Source organism: Oncorhynchus gorbuscha, linkage group LG20, assembly GCF_021184085.1.
Source record: "Oncorhynchus gorbuscha isolate QuinsamMale2020 ecotype Even-year linkage group LG20, OgorEven_v1.0, whole genome shotgun sequence".
NCBI classification, from domain to species: Eukaryota; Metazoa; Chordata; class Actinopteri; order Salmoniformes; family Salmonidae; genus Oncorhynchus; species Oncorhynchus gorbuscha.
In genome coordinates, this window is record NC_060192.1 from 25,476,206 (window position 1) to 25,494,930 (window position 18,725).

Sequence of the window (18,725 nt, forward strand, 5' to 3'; positions counted from 1 at the left end):
AATGGAAGATTTCATTATTCTGAAAAACAAGGCTATGTAAATAAACTGTTCAGCTTCCAAAGAATGCAAAGCAACTGTTTGACTAATTTAGAATCAACCCTAAAGTTGGAACAATAACCCTATATGTCAGTGGTGGTGACGACACTAAAACAAACACATTCCTGTTGACAATGAAGAACTAAACTTTTACAATGATTTTTAATTTTTGCTTACACATTTGCAGTTTCTACAACAAAAGCTTATGATAAAATACAGAAATTAGGGGTATCAATAAAATTAGCAGTGACCTACAATACTTCCTCCAAGATATCCAGAGACAGAGGAGAGCAAATGTGTGAAACAGTTTTTAAAAAAATGTCCATTCCAATATTTCTGGGTTCCAGAATATTAGCTTAGCAGATGAGTTTGTATATTTGAATATTTTTTTGGTGTCTCCAAGTCATTCTCTTGAACAAAAAGGAGAGACATAACAAATTTGAATTACAATTAATTTACCTTTACAGATACCTCAGAGACATAGATAAAACAGAGATTTAGTCCCAGAAAATGTGTGAACATTGAACATTTATGAAGTGTGTGTGTGTGTGATGTGGGTGGGTATTAGGGGAGAGGCAGGGGGTGAAAAATGTAGAACATCTGTCTGTAAAACACCACTCATTTGGTGTTATGTGCAGACTCTGATTGAACATAATTTAAATAACCAGTTTATTGAAAATAATGTATCTTAATTCAAAGATATTCTATGGTAGCTGTAAAAGGCAAAGCAGTTGTGCACATACAGTTCAGTATCTGACTAGAGAAAATAAAAGCACCAGCAGTACTGGCAATGCTTCACTTACACAGTACATTCATCTATCTCAGGTCGACCACGACAAGTTGACTGTCATGAAGTACTGGCAATGCTTCACTTACACAGTACATTCATCTATCTCAGGTCGACCACGACAAGTTGACTGTCATGAAGTACTGGCAATGCTTCACTTACACAGTACGATCATCTATCTCAGGTCAACCACGGCAAGTTGACTGTCATGAAGTACTGGAAATGCTTCACTTACACAGTACGATCATCTATCTCAGGTCAACCACGGCAAGTTGACTGTCATGATGGATGTCCTTTCATGTGCATGATATCATTGTGGAACACAACGCACGTACAGTTTAGGTTAAGAGTGGCCAAACATTTCCCATCAGCTTTCCTAACCATCAAAGAAGAGATTGAAGGTCAGAGGTCATTCACATGGCCTTGTCAATCAGCCCTAACATCCTAATGGAGGTATTACTGCTGGCAGTGAGGTGCATTGTGAGGAGTAACGTCCCTCAGAGATTCAGCATACAGGTCTTTTAAGGCCAAATGAATCTACCAGTTTCCTATTCCGACTCAATTTATCTTTGGATTGACCCTGTCCTTCAAGAAGTAGGAATGTTTTCTACAAATTACAGAAAGAACACATGAAGACAACAGAAGAGAGTTTCAATCCAACTGCTATAGTCTTCTACCGTGCATCATAGATTTCATCTATTTACTCCATTTAATGGATGGTAATAAGAATAATCATATTTTTCAACTTCTTTCTACCATACAATTATTCATTATCAACATAACCACATCTTAACATATGCAGAATTGTGTGTTAGCAGTGGTATTTTCTTTAAACCACAAGGAGAGAAAGTATGAAACATAAAGGAGAAACTGCTCTCCTCCAGCCTATCCCTCCCTCTCCCATCCTTAGCCAAGTGCCCCCCTGCTCCTCAAGCAAAGAAGACCACAAAGACGATGAAGAAGACTATGAGGACGAGGAAGATTTTGACCATGAGCCAGCGGTTGGATGAGACGGACTGAAAGTACTTGAGGATCTCGGAGTGTGCCATGTCCACGTTGAGCTGGGTGTCCTCCACATTGGCATCAATTCTGCAGGAAAGAGGATGGGAAATGGGAAGTCAATGAGTGTAAGAGGTTTCATTAACCGGCTTACCACTGCATGCCCTGTCTGATCATTGCTGGATATGCAAGCTCAACAAAACATCAGAACAACAATGGTATATCAGGGGAAAAGCATCTTAACTAGTGGCTTGATCATCTCTGGCTCTCTCTTCATGTCTCCCTCACCTCTGCACTGTCTCCTCCTGCTCCTTCACCATGTGGGCCAGCTGCTGGAAGATGGAGCCCAGCTCTACGATGGTGGTCTCTATGTTCTGCATGGTGTCTGAACGGCTCTGGATGTACGAGTCCTATACAAACACACCATAAGAGTGACACCACTTAGAATGAATGCAAATTATTAAGCAACAAACAGTATTATTGATTGACACATGACCCCAGAAACAAGTCTCAGTCAATAAAAGCATTTGTATCGAATGAGGACACTGAGTCAAAGTGTGTTTTAAATGTCACTGTTATTGTCACAATCATTATAATGCTTCTCATCATCAAGAGGATTGGAGGTAATACCTGTTCATTGACAAGCTGCAGCTGTTGGCTGGCACGGAAGTCCATGTCTATAGAGACTTCAGCTGTCCTTTTAGAGTCGTCCTGCATTAACAATGAGTTACCTGCAAGAGAGAGTGAGTGTGAGAGAGAGAGAGAAGGGAGGAGAGAGAGGAGGAGAGAGAGAGAGAGAGAGAGAGAGAGAGAGAGAGAGAGAGAGAGAGAGAGAGAGAGAGAGAGAGAGAGAGAGAGAGAGAGAGAGAGAGAGAGAGAGAGAAGAGAGAGAGAGAGAGAGAGAGAGAGAGAGAGAGAGAGAGAGAGAGAGAGAGAGAGAGAGAGAGAGAGAGAGAGAGAGAGAGAGAGAGAGAGAGAGAGAGAGAGAGAGAGAGAGAGAGAGAGAGAGAGAGAGAGAGAGAGAGAGAGAGAGAGAGAGAGAGAGAGAGAGAGAGAGAGAGAGAGGGGGAGAGAGAGAGAGAGAGGGAGAGAGAGAGAGAGAGAGAGAGAGAGAGAGAGAGAGAGAGAGAGAGAGAGAGAGAGAGAGAGAGAGAGAGAGAGAGAGAGAGAGAGAAGAGAGAGAGAGAGAGAGAGAAGGGGGAGAGAGAGAGAGAGAGGAGAGAGAGAGAGAGAAGGGGGAGAGAGAGAGAGAGAGAGAGAGAGAGAGAGAGAGAGAGAGAGAGAGAGAGAGAGGGAGAGAGAGAGAGAGAGAGAGAGAGAGAGAGGGAGAGAGAGAGAGAGAGAGAGAGAGAGAGAGAGAGAGAGAGAGAGAGAGAGAGAGAGAGAGAGAGAGAGAGAGAGAGAGAGAGAGAGAGAGAGAGAGAGAGAGAGAGAGAGAGAGAGAGAGAGAGAGAGAGAGAGAGAGAGAGAGAGAGAGAGAGAGAGAGAGAGAGAGAGAGAGAGAGAGAGAGAGAGAGAGAGAGAGAGAGAGAGAGAGAGAGAGAGAGAGAGAGAGAGAGAGAGAGAGAGAGAAGGGGGAGAGAGAGAGAGAGAGAGAGAGAGAGAGGGGGGAGAGAGAAGGGAGGAGAGAGAGAGAAGGGGAGAGAGAGAGGTCAGGTTGTACTTTTTAGTGCTTGTTTTGTACTGTGGAGCTGATAATAGTTTATCTCACCGAAGTTGCTGGCATGTAGATGGGAGGAGGATGCTGGGGCTTGAGAAAATTGATCCCTTCTACTCTTCTGCTCTTTGAGGTTCTGCAGAGGGAAAAGAGTGTGGGGGAGTTGAGAAGAAAATCTGTATAAAACGGTTTATAAATCAACAAATATACATGGAACATCCAATCAAAACTAGTCTGGTCAAAATATTTACTGTGAAAGATGTGTGTCTGTCTTACCTCTGTCCTGACCTCCAGCACCGACTTGAAGTCGTTTGACATTGATGCCAGTTTGGACTAGAACAGAAAAGGGCTGTTATAAAATGAACGCTACATGGAAAAGTGACATGCACTATTCTTCATTGGATAAAACCAATGGACGTATCAGAATGTCAGAGCACGGAAGTTACCTGGAGGGAGACAACGATGGTGTTGGAATGTGTCTGTAGGTGTTTGCCATTCTGACTCTGTCTGGAGCGCACAAGACCCTGCAGCTGTGCTATCTGTTTATTCAGACTGTTTATGTCCTGGACAAAGAAAAGAAAAAACAGACAGCTTGCTTTTACTTTCACATCCCAACGGTCATCTAATAAAGTGTTCCTGAACAGCCTCCTGTACATATAAACTCTGTGGAGTAACAACAAAGTAGCTAAATCTACTATACATATCTCCTCACCTGTTTAACAATGTAGGTTAACTCCTCAATCTCCACAGCTTTGTCATCAAAAAGAGATTTCCTTTTGGCAACTAGACAAGATAAGAGTCAGTGAGTTCCAGATGCACAACCACATTGTGGACGCAAAAACTCAAAAAGTTGCTTCCTTACGTATTGTGAGTTTTTCCAGTTTGGCGAAAGTGTTACTCAAGTCCTTCCCAATCCTCCTGTTAAATAGAATGAAACATAACGAACAGTTGAGTATAAGGATACCAATAGAAGGCTTATACATAAAATGTATCCGTTCTCAAAATCATCTACTATTCTCATTCAATAACATGTTAATAACACAGTGTAATGCTCCTAACTTTGCCATGAGTGTAAAGTCACTGCGCTGTCTGACGGCACTGAGGGCTGGCTTGCTGGACTGGACCGCATTCTGAAGAAAACAGAAAGAATAAGGAACAATCAACCAACATTGATCAGTGTGCAAATGTCAAGCACAACTATTTTGGTTCGACAGTTGGTGCTCGTTCAAACCATACAGTACCAGTCAAAAGTTTGGACACACCTATCTATCAAGGGTTTTTCTTTATTTGTACTATTTTATACATTGTAGAATAATAATGAAGACATCAAAACTATGAAATAACACATATGGAATCATGTTGTTCAGAATTCTGCAGTAGCCATGCTGGTTAAGTGTGCCTTGAATTCTAAATAGATCACAGACAGTGTCACCAGCAAAGCACACCCACACCGCCTCCTCCATGCTTCACGGTAGGAACCACACATGCTCACCTAATCTGCGTCTCACAAAGACGAGGCGGTTGGAACTAAAAAAAAACTCAAATTTGGACTCATCGGACCAAAGGACAGATTTCCACCGGTCTAACGTCCATTGCTCAAGTTTCTTGGCCCAAGCAAGACTCTTCTTATTATTGGTGTCCTTTACTAGTGGTTTCTTTGCAGCAATTCGACCATGAAGGCCTGATTCACAGTCTCCTCTGAACAGTTGATGTTGAGATGTGTCTGTTACTTGAACTCTGTGAAGCATATATTTGGGCTGCAATTTCTGAGGCTGGTAACTCTAATGAACTTATTCTCTGCAGCAGAGGTAATTCTGGGTCTTCCTTTCCTGTGGCGGTCCTCATGAGAGCCAGTTTCATCATAGTGCTTGATAGTTTTTTGCGACTGCACTTTAAGAAACTTTCAAAATACTTGACATTTTACAGATTAACTGACCTTCATGTCTTAAAGTAATGATGGACTGTCATTTCTCTTTGCTTATTTGACCTGTTCTTGTCATAATATGGACTTGGTATTTTACCAAATAGGGCTATCTTCTGTATATCCCCCTACCTTGTCACAACACAACTGATTGGCTCAAACACATTAAGAAGGAAAGAAATTCCACAAATTAACTTTTAACAAGGCACACCTGTTAATTGAAATGCATTCCAGGTGACTATACCTCATGAAGCTGGTTGAGAGAATGCCAAGAGTGTACAATGCTGTCATCAAGGCAAAGGCTGGCTACTTTGACAAATCTCAAATATATTTGGATTTGTTTAACACTTTTTTGGTTACTACAAAATTCCATGTGTGTTATTTCATAGTTTTGATGTCTTCACTATTATTCTACAATGCAGAAAATTGTAAAAAATAAAGAAAAACCCTGGAAAGAGTAGTTATGTCCAAACTTTTGAGTGGTACTGTACATAACAGTAATAAATAAACATCTCTCTATGGTGCTAATCTGTCACATCTATTTTGGTAAAGCTAGTTAATACTAATTGAGAACATACATATTATTATTAAAAGACATACGGTCTCTCCATGTTGCTCACCTGTCTCCCCTGTAGTGACCTGCAGACTGACTGGAACTCATTGGTGCGGTCCCTGCCCGACATGTTACTTATGTCCCCCAGTGGGGCAGGTGGCGGTGGACTGGGGGCTGTGAGTTGTGGGTCCTGCAACTGGATCAGCGGTGACTGGGTCTGGGCAGGCCCTAGGTACACCCCTTCCTGGCTGTTCCTAGGACCGTGGCGACGACGCGTGTTCATGGATGCTCAGGCACATCACCTGCTGGAGGAAAACGGAGTCAGATTTCAGTACGAATAATGTTAAAGATCCATCAAAAACACTTGTGTACTCAACATGACAAGCTCCTCAAAAACTGTCCTGGAAAGCCCTGGGTCTGAAATGAGACAGTAGCTACTAGGCAGACAACAAGGAGATTGTTTCACTTGAGTTCTTGAAGATAGAATAAGCCCACAGACCAACTGGTGTGAATGTATACAGACACTCTGCGAAGAAAGCAAAAGAGACACATCCTCTTCAAGAACTTTCTGGGTTTGAGAGTAGCAATCAATACACTGATAGATTAGTCTTTTCTCAACTTCTAGACTTTTCTTCGTGTTCTCTTGTTAACTAAAAGATAAAAGAACAGAGTAGTCGATGAAAAATGTGATAACCAATGTTTGGGGTAAATAACTCTACAAAACCCAGGATTGCAAAATGAACAATCCAACAAACCTATACTGGTTGAGGTACTAGCTGTTTATCCACTGAATGCCTTGCACATGTTTGATTGTTAGTTAATTTTTTATTTAATCTTTATTTAATCAGGTAGGTTAGTTGAGAACAAGTTCTCATCTACAACTGCAACCTGGCCAAGATAAAGCAAAGCAGCGCGACACAAACTACAACAGAGTTACACATGGAATAAACAAACATACAGTCAATAACACAATAGAAAATGTCTATATACAGTGTGTGCAAATTAGGTAAGATAAGGGAGGTAAGGCACTAAATAGGCCAAAGTGGCAAAATAATTACAATTTAGCAATTAAACACTGGAGTGATAGATGTGCAGAAGAAGAATGTGCAAGAAGAGATACTGGGGTGCAAAGGAGCTAAAAAATAATAATAAATAACAGTATGGGGATGAGGTAGTTGGATGGGCTATTTACAGATAGGCTATGCACAGGTGCAGTGACCGGTGAGCTGCTCTGACAGCTGGTGCTTAAAGTTAGTGAGGGAGATTTGAGTCTACAGCTTCAGTGATTTTTGCAATTCGTTCCAGTCATTGGCAGCAGAAAACTGTAGAGAGAACAGGATCACATTCATTTGGCACAAACAAGAGATAAGTGGACTAGTACCCCTAACCAGAAGCAGACAAGAAAGGAGGAATTGGTTTTGGAGATACCTCCTGGAGCACGTGCTATGGGTGGGTGCTGCTATGGTGACCAGTGAGCTGAGAATAGGCGTGGCTTTACCTAGCAAAGACTTCAAGATGACCTGGAGACAGTGGGTCTGGCGACGAATATGTAGCGAGGGCCAGCCGACTAGAGCATACAGGTCGCAGTGGTGGACAGTATATGGTGCTTTGGTGACAAAACAGATGCACATCTTCTTCTGCATCAAATTTGCTGAGTAGAGTGTTGGAGGCTATTTTGTAAATGACATCACCGAAGTCAAGGATCAGTAGGATAGTCAGTTTTACGAGGGTATGTTTGGCAGCATGAGTGAAGTATGCTTTGTTGCAAAATAGGAAGCCGATTCTAGATTTAATTTTGGATTGGAGATGCTTCATGTGAGTCTGGAAGGATAGTTTACAGTCTAATCAGACACCTAGGTATTTGTAGTTGTCCACATATTCTAAGTCAGAACCGTCCAGAGTAGTGATGCGGGACGGGTGCTAATAAATAACAGTATGGGGCTGTGCACAGGTGCAGTGATCTGTGAGCTGCTCTGACAGCCGGTGCTTAAATCTAGTGAGGGAGATATGAGTCTCCAGCTTCAGTGATTGGCCTAACAGTCCAAAATAGCTCAGGTTACTCTCAGAATCCAGTAAAGTATTGTAATGAAACAAGCAGGGAGCGCGAACCCTCGACTTTCTAGCCAGTGCGCTATCGAATGTGCACCAAAAGTATGCTCAACTGGTAGAGTCGATATCCGCGCTTATAAACCCAGGGTCGTTACAGTATATTATATCGGACAAACGGCATCAATATTGATAATGTTATACATATGTAGGAGAATATATGTAACACGCTAGCACTAACAGAAAATGGAAAGGTTTTGTGGATGATGAGTGAACGGCAAATGGGCTAGTTCATTTCACATGACCCGGTGCCCAGGGTGGGTGTAGATTTCACTTAAGGACCAATGGAATGGTTTAAAATGTTCCAACCCGTACACCCGAAGCAATCGGGCCATGCAAAACGAATACGCCCAATACTCATAACAAGCCTGCTGCTATTAGTAAGTAGCTAGCGTTGTCTTCCAAAGCTGAATAAGCTTAACGTTAGCTATAAAACATTGGCACGACAAAAACAGAGTAGATACATGACTAAGCAAGTGTTATCAGGATATCTTTTCGAGCCATAATCAAGTTTCAAATACCAACAATCTCTTACCGGTAAATAAATAATCTTTATTTGATCACTCCACTGCCTACGAAGGAACTGGTCCTTCCGCTAAACGCTGACGTCAGCGCCACGTATACGTCTAGTTTAGCGCATTACGTTGTAAGGGTGCCCAGTTGGACAAATTCAGACCAGTCCATTCATCATTCAAATAGAGAACAGAGAATAGCCCTTATGAGAATTCAACCTAAAATCCTGACCTTTGCAGCTTGAATGGCTCTCGGCTCATTTGTGTGAAATGTCAGTGTGATGTTGTCTGTGTATAGACTGGTCACAGGTCGAAGAGGTGATGAACACCAGAGAAAAAGGGGCCGAAATAAGGCTTGTTCGACATTGCAGGCAACAGCCAATTGACTGGCCTACAAATCACATTGCATCATAAATAACTACTTATTGTAATCACATTGTATTGATCACATACACACTTAACAGATGTTATTGCGGGTGTAGCGAAATGCTTGTGTTTCTAACAGATTTGTCGCTCAGTCAGCTACCATTTACCCACAATGCATCATGGATTTGATGGTCAAGAACACGGCTAGTCTTGAAAATGGACTTGTTCCACATTGCAGACAACTGCCGACTGACCTTCAAAGAACCTTGAATCATAAATAACTGCTCATAATTTGACCAATAAGTCAGTCAATATATGAACAACTATACATTACGCTAATGATCCTCTTGAACAGGGCCATTGACAAAGAGGGAAGGGAAATTACCGCTTTTATTGGACAGCAGACCAAATACTCCAGAGAAGAATTTGCACATGATACTATTCAACAAAACAGCAATGACACTTAGAATTTTATTGATAATTGTAGGGGAGTAGAAGCATATTGTTTACTTCATTACACCGAAAGAAATAATGGAAAACATTTGTATTTGTATATACATTAAAAATGGAGTTCCACCCAGGTTCCAAACATCAGCAGGTGTGTTTGTGTGCAATCACAAGTTCTTGATCTTAAGAGGTTAAGGATCGGCCCTTTTTTTTAATATTTTCGCCTAAAATGACATACCCAAATCTAACTGCCTGTAGCAAGGATATGCATTTTCTTGCTACCATTTGAAAGGAAACACTGAAGTTTGTGGAAATGTGAAAGGAATGTAGGAGGAAAAACACATTAGATCTGGTAAAATACAATATATTTTATACTGTATTTTTTTGTACCATCATCTTTGAAAATGCAAGAGAAAGGCCATAATTTAACCAGCCCAGGTGTCATCTGGATATTGGCCACTAGATGGCAGTGTATGTGCAAAGTTTTTAGTCTGATTCAATGAACCATTGCATTTCTGTTCAAAATGTTGTATCAAGACTGCCCAAATGTGCCTAATATGTTTATTAATAACCATGTTCAAAACTGTGTAATCGCCTCAGACAATAGCATGGTATTCTTTCACTGAAATAGCTACTGTAAATTGGACAGTGCAGTTAGATTAACAAGAATGTAAGCTTTCTGCCAATATCAGATATGTCTGTCCTGGGAAATGTTTGTTACTTACAGCCTCATGCTAATCGCATTAGCCTGCGTTAGCTCAACCGTCCCACAGGGGACCCACCAATCCTGAAGAAGTTTTAATGATCAATAGGAAATCAAGGCATTCAAAAAGCATCCCTTTAGAATCTAAAATCCTGACAATAATTCCTTCGTACAACAGGCCAGCTCATCCAAAGACCTAATTATGAGGCCTCCTTAAAAACATTAGCCTAGTATTGCAACCCTTAAGCAAAGATGGTGTAAAAAATAACTGCACGGTGAAGTAATTTTAAAATCTTGTTTTAAAAGAAAGCAAACAAAAAAACAACCCAAACAGTTGTAAAAACATATTACTACTTCAATGAAATGGTTGATGAAAGCCTGGTATGGTTACCACAGTTGTTTAAGATTTAATACCCGTCTGTCCATTACACACAGAGGATGAACATAATGGTCAATATATTGTCATATCAGAAGAAAAGAAAGCTATAGAATGCAGGTTATACATTTCACTAATAACGTTGCTGGTGAAGTTATTGCTTTTCTGCAGCACAGATTTTGGGACTTTAACCCAAGGTTTATGGTCATCCAAGTATTCAACATCATTCTTCTCCCAATCAGCTGTTGTAATGGCAAGAAAACCAAAAGATATCAGTTCCCAAACTGATCAGAACAGCTTGATCATGCTTTCTCTGGATTTCCCAACTCCAACCCATTTCACTGCAAATAAAATCAAATTCACGGTGAATATATCATCAATTATCAAAACAAGGTTGGTTTTCAGTAAGGCTGCTTAATCACCATAAATACTTGTTTCTTGACTAACCTGGCACTTGCAAGAATTCCTCGATGAAGCGGATGTAGCTCTGTGCCTGAGGGGGCAGCTCCTCAAAGCACCGCACATCCTCAGTGCTGCAGCACCATCCAGGTAGCGTCTCGTACTTCACTGACACCCGCATCAGCATGTCCATATTGGCTACAGTGGGAAAGACAGGGAATAAGATGGGAGTCAGCATGCAGGGCAAGCCAAATCAAATGTGTAAGGGTAACGTGAACAGAGCAACTGTATAAAATAAGTCCCCCTAGACAGGGAGAAACTTACCAGGAAAACTGGGAAGGGATTCATCATCTACAGTGTAGGACACACCCACTTTGATCTCTGGCAGCGTGTCGAGGACGTCAAGCTTGGTCAGAGCGATGCTGTCGGAGAGAAACAGTGGTGTCAAACACAGTTATGCAATAAATAGACCGCAATTGAACATAGTGGAGGCATACACAAGTACAACAGACTGAACGGTGATCCAATAATTACAATGCATACAGTATGGAACACATCCAGGAAGAAGGACAAGCAGGAGGCGAGACCGAGCCTTACGCAGTGAAGCCGTTGACCATGTGGGCGTATCTGACAAGGATCAAGTCAAGCCAGCCACAGCGGCGCCGCCGGCCCGTCGTCACACCAAACTCCCTCCCTCTGGACTGTAACAAGTTGCCAATCTCCTGGACCACAATCAACACAGCAGTCAGATCTGGGATTCACTATAAACTGAATGTAAATATGAAGTACTAGAAGAGATAGTTCCTAGACAGTAAGTTTACACCCCTGACTTAAGACAATTCTGCAAAACACTATCCACTCACATTGTCCTGCTCAGTGGGGAAAGCGCCAACGCCCACCCGGGTGGTGTAGGCCTTGACCACACCATACACTCTCCCCACATAGGACGGGGGCACACCCAGGCCAGTGCACACCCCCCCAGCAGTGCAGTTAGAGGATGTCACAAACGGGTAGGTGCCTGAAAAAGACCAATTATTTGATTTCCTTCAAATTATATTCCAATGGCCATCACTAAATAGCATAATAATTTACCCCCCCAAACCCTTCTGTTCTCACCAAAGTCAATATCCAAGAGGGCTGCATTGGCTCCCTCCACCAGAATCTTCTTACTGGGTCCAGTGAGGGCCTTGTGCATGAAGTACACCCCATCGGTGACAAGGGGCCGCAACCTCTCAGCATACACCTGGAAAAGAGAGAAGAAAAAAAGTGACCACCTACCTACATAGAGAAACATCTCAGTATCTTAAGTTTTCTAGCTCCCCCTGAAAGACTAACAAGAGCTGTTCTGCATGGAATCAGCTCAATTGAGACAGTAATTGTCTGTAGAGAGAACAGGATCACATTCATTGGGCACAAACAAGAGGTAAGTGGACTAGCATCCCTAACCAGAAGCAGACAAGAAAATACTCATCCAGAAGCGGCGCTCCAAATGGTCAGGGACTTTATCCGCATGCAAACTTAAATCTGTTTGACCTAACTTCTACCAGTATAACACGTGTCACAATTTTTACATTTTTTATAATAACTCTAGACCACATTTACTCCACACACAGATGCATAAAGCTCTCCCTCCATTTGGCAAATCTGACCATAATTATATCCTCCCAATTCCTGCTAACAAGCAAAGGTAGGAAGTACCAGCGACTCACTCAATACGAAAGTGGTCAGATGACACGGATGCTACAGGACTGTGTTACCAGCAGACTGGAATATGTTCTGGGATTCATCCAATGGCATTGAGGAGTATACCACAGTCACTGGCTTCATCAATAAGTGCATCGACGATGTCATCCCCACAGTGACAGTAAGTACATATCCCAACCAGAAGACATGGATTTACAGGCAACATCCGTACCGAGCTAAATGCTAGAGTTGCCGCTTTCAAGGAGCGGGACACTAATCCAGACACTTAAAATAAATCCTGCTATGCCCTCATACAAACCATCAAACAGGCAAACCGTCAATAAAGGACTAAGATTGAATCCTACTACACCGGCTCTGACGCTCGCCAGATGTGGCAGGGCTTGCAAACTATTATGGACTACAAAGGGAAACCCAGTCGCAAGCTTCCCAGTGTCGCGAGCCAACCACACAAGCTATATTTATTTTCTGCATTACCACGGTGTGTACTCACAGCAACTATCTCCCTGACCAAAGCTAATACCTACATGTTTCAAGCAGACCACCATAGTCCATGTCACCAAGAATGCAAAGGTAACCTGCCGAAATGACTACCGCCCAGTAGAACTCACGTCGGTCACCATGAAGTGCTCTGAAAGGCTGATCATGGCTCACATCAACACCATCATCCCAGAAACCCTAGACCCACACCAATTTGCATACCGCCTAAACCAATCCACAGACGACGCAATCTCAATCGCACTCCACACTGCCCATTCCCACCTGGACAAAAGGAACACCTGTGTGAGAATGCTGTTCATTGACTACAGCTCAGCGTTCAACACCATAGGGCCCACAAAGCTCATCACTAAGCTAAGGTCCCTGGGACTAAACAGGAGGTCAAGAGAACTGGCAGTGTGGTGCCCGGACAACAACCTCTCCCTCAACGTGATCCAGACAAAGGAGATGATTGTGGACTACAGGAAAAGGAGGGTCATGTCCACGTCGCCAACAAACTACCATGGTCCAAAGACAGTCGTGTTGTCGTGCCATCTTCACCTTTTCTCCCCTCATGAGACTGAAAATATTTGGCATGGATCCTCAAAAAGTCCTACAACTGCACCATCAAGAGCATCCTGACCAGTTGCATCATCCCCTCATACGGCAACTGCTCGGCATCCGATGGTAAGACGCTAGAGTTTAGTGCATATGGACCAATACATCACTGGGGCCAAGCTTCCTGCCATCCAGGACCTATACACTAAGCGGTGTCAGAGGAAAGCACAATTTTTTTGGTCAACGACTCCAGCCACCGTAGTCATGGACTGTTCTCTTTGCTACCACACAGCAAGCTGTACCGGAACGCCAAGTCTAGGTCCAAAAGGCCCATTAATAGCATCTACCTCCAAGCCATAAGACTATTGAACAATGAATAAAACAGCCACCCGGACTACTTACATTGACCACCCCCCCTGTTTTAACACTGCTGCTTCTCGCTGTTTATCTATGCATAGTCACTTTACCCCTACCTACATATTACCTTGACTAACCGGCACATTGACTTGGTACCCCCTGCATATAGCCTCGTAATTATATCATCTTACAATGTTACTTTCAACTCTAGTTTATTTAGCAATATTTTCTTAACTATTTCTTGAACTGCATTGTTGGTTAAGGGCGGCAGGGTAGCCTAGTGGTTAGAGCATTGGACTAGTAACCGAAAGGTTGCAAGTTCAAATCCCCGAGCTGACAAGGTACAAAATCTGTTGTTTTGCCCTTGAACAGGCAGTTAACCCACGGTTCCTAGGCAGTCATTGAAAATAAGAATTTGTTCTTAACTGACTTGCCTGTAAAATAAAGTAAGCATTTCACGTTAACATTTGAATTGACTGCAACCTGGGCAGGTGATTTATGGCTCAGAACAAAGATTATTATTTTTTTTATTTTTAAATTAAGCTAGCTATAATACACAACACACTACCGTTCAAATGTTTGGGGTCACGTAGAAATGTCCTCGTTTTTGAAAGAAATGCTTTTTTTGTCCATTAAAATAACAGCAACTTTATCAGAAACACAGTGTAGACATTGTTAATGTTGTAAGTGACTATTGTAGCTGGAAACAGCAAATTTATTTTTAATGGAATATCTACATAGGCCCATTATCAGCAACCATCACTTCTGTGTTCCAATGGCAAGTTGTGTTAGCTAATTCAAGTGTATCATTTTAAAAGGCTACTTTATCATTAGAAAAACCTTTTACAATTATGTTAGCACAGCTGAAAGGCCAGCATCCCGGAGTCGCATCTTCACTGTTGAAGTTGAGACTGGTACTATTTAATGAAGCTGCCAGTTAAGGACTTGTGAGGCCTCCATTTCTCAAACTAGACACTAGTGTACTTGTCCTCTTGCTCAGTTGTGCACCAGGGCCTCCCACTACTCCTCTTTCTATTCTGGTTAAAGCCAGTTTGTGCTCTTCTGTGAAGGGAGTAGTACGAGATCTTCAGTTTCTAGCATGGAATAGCCTTCATTTCTCAGAACAAGAATAGACTGACGATTTTCAGAAGAAAGGGCTTTGTTTCTGGCTATTTTGAGCCTGTAATCGAACCCAGGACAGTTGTATTGCTTCTTTAATCAGAACAAGTTTTCAGCTGTGCTAACATAATTGCAAAAGGGTTTTCTAATGATTAAATAGCCTTTTAAAATGATACACTTGGATCAGCTAACAATGTGCCATTGGAACACAGGAGTGATGGTTGCTGATAATGGGCCTCTGTAAGCCTACGTAGATATTCCATTTAACTAAATAAATAGAATAAAATTTTAAATCAGCCGTTTCCAGTTACAATAGTCCTTTACAACATTAACAATGTCTACCCTGTATTTCTGATCAATTTGATGTTTTTTAATGGACAACTTTTTTGCTTTTCTTTAAAAAACAAGGTCATTTCAAAGTGACCCAAAACCTTTGAATCGTAGTGTATATTGGGACATTAAAGCAGTGTTCTTTTCACCTTCAGTTGTTGCAGCTCATTGTCAATGTCAACATTTAGGTCGGGGTACATAGTCAGGAATTGCCCTGCCAACACACGGAACCTGTGGACGAAGAAATGCCATCAGCTACCAATCAACATCAACTTTTTTAGTGATCATTAAAATCATTAAGGTTCAAAAGTGTATTTCAGGTAAATTACATGCATTCTTACAAACAATAATTTTGGTACTAACTTCTCCGCAAAGACAGTGAAATCAGACACAAGGTCACAGACTCGCAGTCCATTGCGAGCAGCTTTGGAAGAATAGGCAGGTCCTATGCCCTTTTTGGTGGTTCCCAAACTGGAAAACAATCAATCAAAATCAGAAGAATGGACATTCAGAAATGCCACAGCATTTATTAACACTGCCTTTGCAGTAGCCCTAAAAGGCTACCATGACTTCAATATTGTGTTGTTGTTGCTACAACCACTTTCACCACATAGTAAAATGAAGAACAGGGCGTCGTCTTCAAAGAGTCTCAGATAAGCACTCCAAATTGGAGACGCTTTATGAACAGTCACCATCACTTCCTCATACAATAAAACCCACACACTTGTTTCCCGCCTGTAGCTGTCTCTGTTGTTCCTGGATCCCATCAACAGCTTGGTGGAAGTTGAACACTAAAAGCAGATACACACACAAAAAAAAACATACATTCATAGAATTGCAAGACACTAGACCAAATACATGTAAATCAAACAGCCATGTCTTACCAATGTGAGCACGGTCAGATATCTTCAACCGCGTCTCCCATCCTTGCAGTCCTGGACAATGACAAATACAAATAGCAGGTCAAGTGTCATCAGTGGAATCCACTTCCTTCATCCTTTTTATCACCATCATCTTTCCTGCAGGCCTCTTCAATTGTCAATACTCACCGTTGCCTTTCTGCAGGTTCTTTTCAGCCTCCTCGAAGAGGCCAGGCAGGTGTATCACAACCCCGTTCCCTGTGGATGAGCAGTTCAGTTACGGATGGTTTGAATAGGAAACCAAACCAATGAAAACATCGTGGAGGCTGAAGTGTAAGAGGGTCAACTCACCAATAAACGAGACAGCCTTCTTGTTGAGCACTCCACTGGGCAGCAAGTGGAAGTCGTACTCCACAGAGTCCACCACCACTGTGTGGCCTGCGTTGTTGCCTCCCTGAAAGAGACAACATTTACATGAACAACAAGAGAAGGAGCAGAAATTGAGTACAGCCCACAGTGAACGACTGTGTAAGTACCAGTTAACGGGCAACATTTTTTTGCACATTGTTTACCAACCTTCAGGAAAAAGGCATTGAAAGTACAGAGAGCATGAATTTGTTTTACCCCCACCGGTGATAAGGTTATTTTACAACTACATCACAGAGCACAGACAAATGTGAATAAGTAACTACCTGTTAATTGGAAAAGCTTTGTTTCAACAGCTATAAAACTTCAGTTTAGTACAAAATACGGACACGTTTGTGTAGTTAACAGAAGATACCGGTTTATTACTCACCAGTCAAAACTAGTCGAATGAAACCAATGTAGGCAGTATTTTACCAGGGGAGCCGACAAAAGACATTTTGCGAACTGCAATTGTTACTGTAGGGTGGGGATCATTTGTGGAACTTTCCAACAGGAATCTGTCCAAAACTTAACAAGGATGCCAACAAGCAGCACATAAAGTAGGATGATCAATTCACCTAGCTAAATAGCTGCCGAATAGGCATCAACTCACCACATAGCTTATACTTAAAGCTTGTCCATAGGCTACCAGAGTGATACGTTTTTCAATCACCACGTTTTATTCGGAAAAATGTAACAAATTTACCCACTCCCTACCTGGTATCGTATTCTGCCCACTATACAACTTTGTATGCGTTTTGTTGGCAACCGTATTATTTACTAAGTTTTTGGAACAGATTCCGGTTGAAACGTCCCAAACTTTACCCACTCGTTTACTGTAGCTAGATAACCCATTTGTTGTTGTGGGTTGTTACCCACTACCACCAGATAAGATGCTTAGCTAGCAATGCTAACGTTCGCATGATAAGTTGCTAAATAGCTAAAGTTATCTAGTAAGCACATTTCCTACATATTATATACACTAACGATAATTGGTTTTGCCTAGCCAACGCAGCAGAACGACTGGCGTACTTTTGTCAAGTTCAAAATGCCTTGTTTGCTAGCTAGTTAGAGTAGCTACGTACCTGACACCGGCAGACTAAATCCGCGTCCAGTGCTAGCAGGTCAACCACTTTCCCCTTTCCCTCGTCTCCCCACTGCGCACCGAGGACCACGGTTACTTTATTCCGAGGTTCCTTCGGAATCCGCAGGGACTCGACCTGTCCACTCTCCCGATGTCGCTTGAAAGACGGCTCTCCGTTCATGGAGGCCGTTTCTTGGCCATTACACATTGTGCTATCTGCTGCCATGAGCCTTGCTTAAATCCGGAAGATAAAAATAGCGGGAAACAAGGTTGCCAGGTTTGGTTAAAAAAAACGTGCGTAGTATTGTCCATACAAAACCCACCAACAAGCCCTGAAAACTAGCCCCTTTCTCGTAGTAATAGGGGAGTTTGACACATTAAACCTAATAAACCCCTTTTACATAACATAATACAGCGAATTAAGAATGAATATATACTTAACTTGTAACGACAAAAAAATCCAAATTCAGTTTTCCATCAAAATAATATTGCGAGCTACCGTGACATAATACATTCATTTGAATATGTTGCAAGACAAAATATAATTCGCCTTTATTAAACTCGCCAGATAAATCGACATGTATTGATGTAAAATTAACTCGTTTGAACGCTGTTATTATAAATAAATCAATTTTGGCATGTACATAACTACATCAGATTTACAGGTAACATTGCTTTTGTTGCTGGAATTTCAATCACCGAACGTATATTAATAATATGGATATGAACTGAATATTCTTGAAGAAAAAAATGTTGTTTTGTTTTACCGTCAATCTAATGCATTCTAACAACAAGCTGGCAATTGCGATAGAGCTGTGACTATGATCACGAATGATAACTTACAATTGTATTAACTAAACAAACACAGCCATTAATAGTTGGCACAAATTGATTTGCAATGACTCCAGAGATAACATCATTTCAACATATGTATTGTGGCAAATGGTAGGATAAGGCTACATTAGCATATAA

The 18,725-nt window shown here is 41.8% G+C and overlaps 2 protein-coding genes across 3 annotated transcripts; both read right to left on the minus strand.

Moving 5' to 3' along the window:
• Positions 1–179: 179 nt before the first annotated feature.
• Positions 180–8,719, minus strand: LOC124006993 (syntaxin-5-like). 2 transcript variants are annotated; one of them, XM_046317220.1, is made up of 11 exons: positions 8,595–8,719; positions 6,021–6,258; positions 4,539–4,609; positions 4,342–4,397; positions 4,192–4,262; positions 3,926–4,042; positions 3,756–3,812; positions 3,534–3,615; positions 2,453–2,553; positions 2,111–2,232; positions 180–1,912 (listed from the first exon to the last, which is right to left on the minus strand). In XM_046317220.1, the coding sequence occupies exons 2-11, from the start codon at positions 6,234–6,236 to the stop codon at positions 1,753–1,755; spliced, it is 1,053 nt and encodes a 350-aa protein (XP_046173176.1). In that variant the 5' UTR covers positions 6,237–6,258; positions 8,595–8,719; the 3' UTR covers positions 180–1,752. The 2 variants fall into 2 exon arrangements, with proteins under 2 accessions (XP_046173176.1, XP_046173177.1); XM_046317221.1 differs by having other exon boundaries at positions 6,021–6,255; positions 8,595–8,687.
• Positions 8,720–10,368: 1,649 nt separating this feature from the next.
• LOC124007299 (adenylosuccinate synthetase isozyme 2-like) lies at positions 10,369–18,042 on the minus strand. The gene is made up of 13 exons (XM_046317763.1): positions 17,755–18,042; positions 16,616–16,718; positions 16,454–16,522; positions 16,289–16,339; positions 16,129–16,195; positions 15,768–15,875; positions 15,554–15,635; positions 11,979–12,105; positions 11,726–11,880; positions 11,460–11,584; positions 11,187–11,284; positions 10,911–11,060; positions 10,369–10,804 (listed from the first exon to the last, which is right to left on the minus strand). The coding sequence occupies exons 1-13, from the start codon at positions 17,977–17,979 to the stop codon at positions 10,752–10,754; spliced, it is 1,413 nt and encodes a 470-aa protein (XP_046173719.1). The 5' UTR covers positions 17,980–18,042; the 3' UTR covers positions 10,369–10,751.
• Between the last annotated feature and the right edge of the window lie 683 nt (positions 18,043–18,725).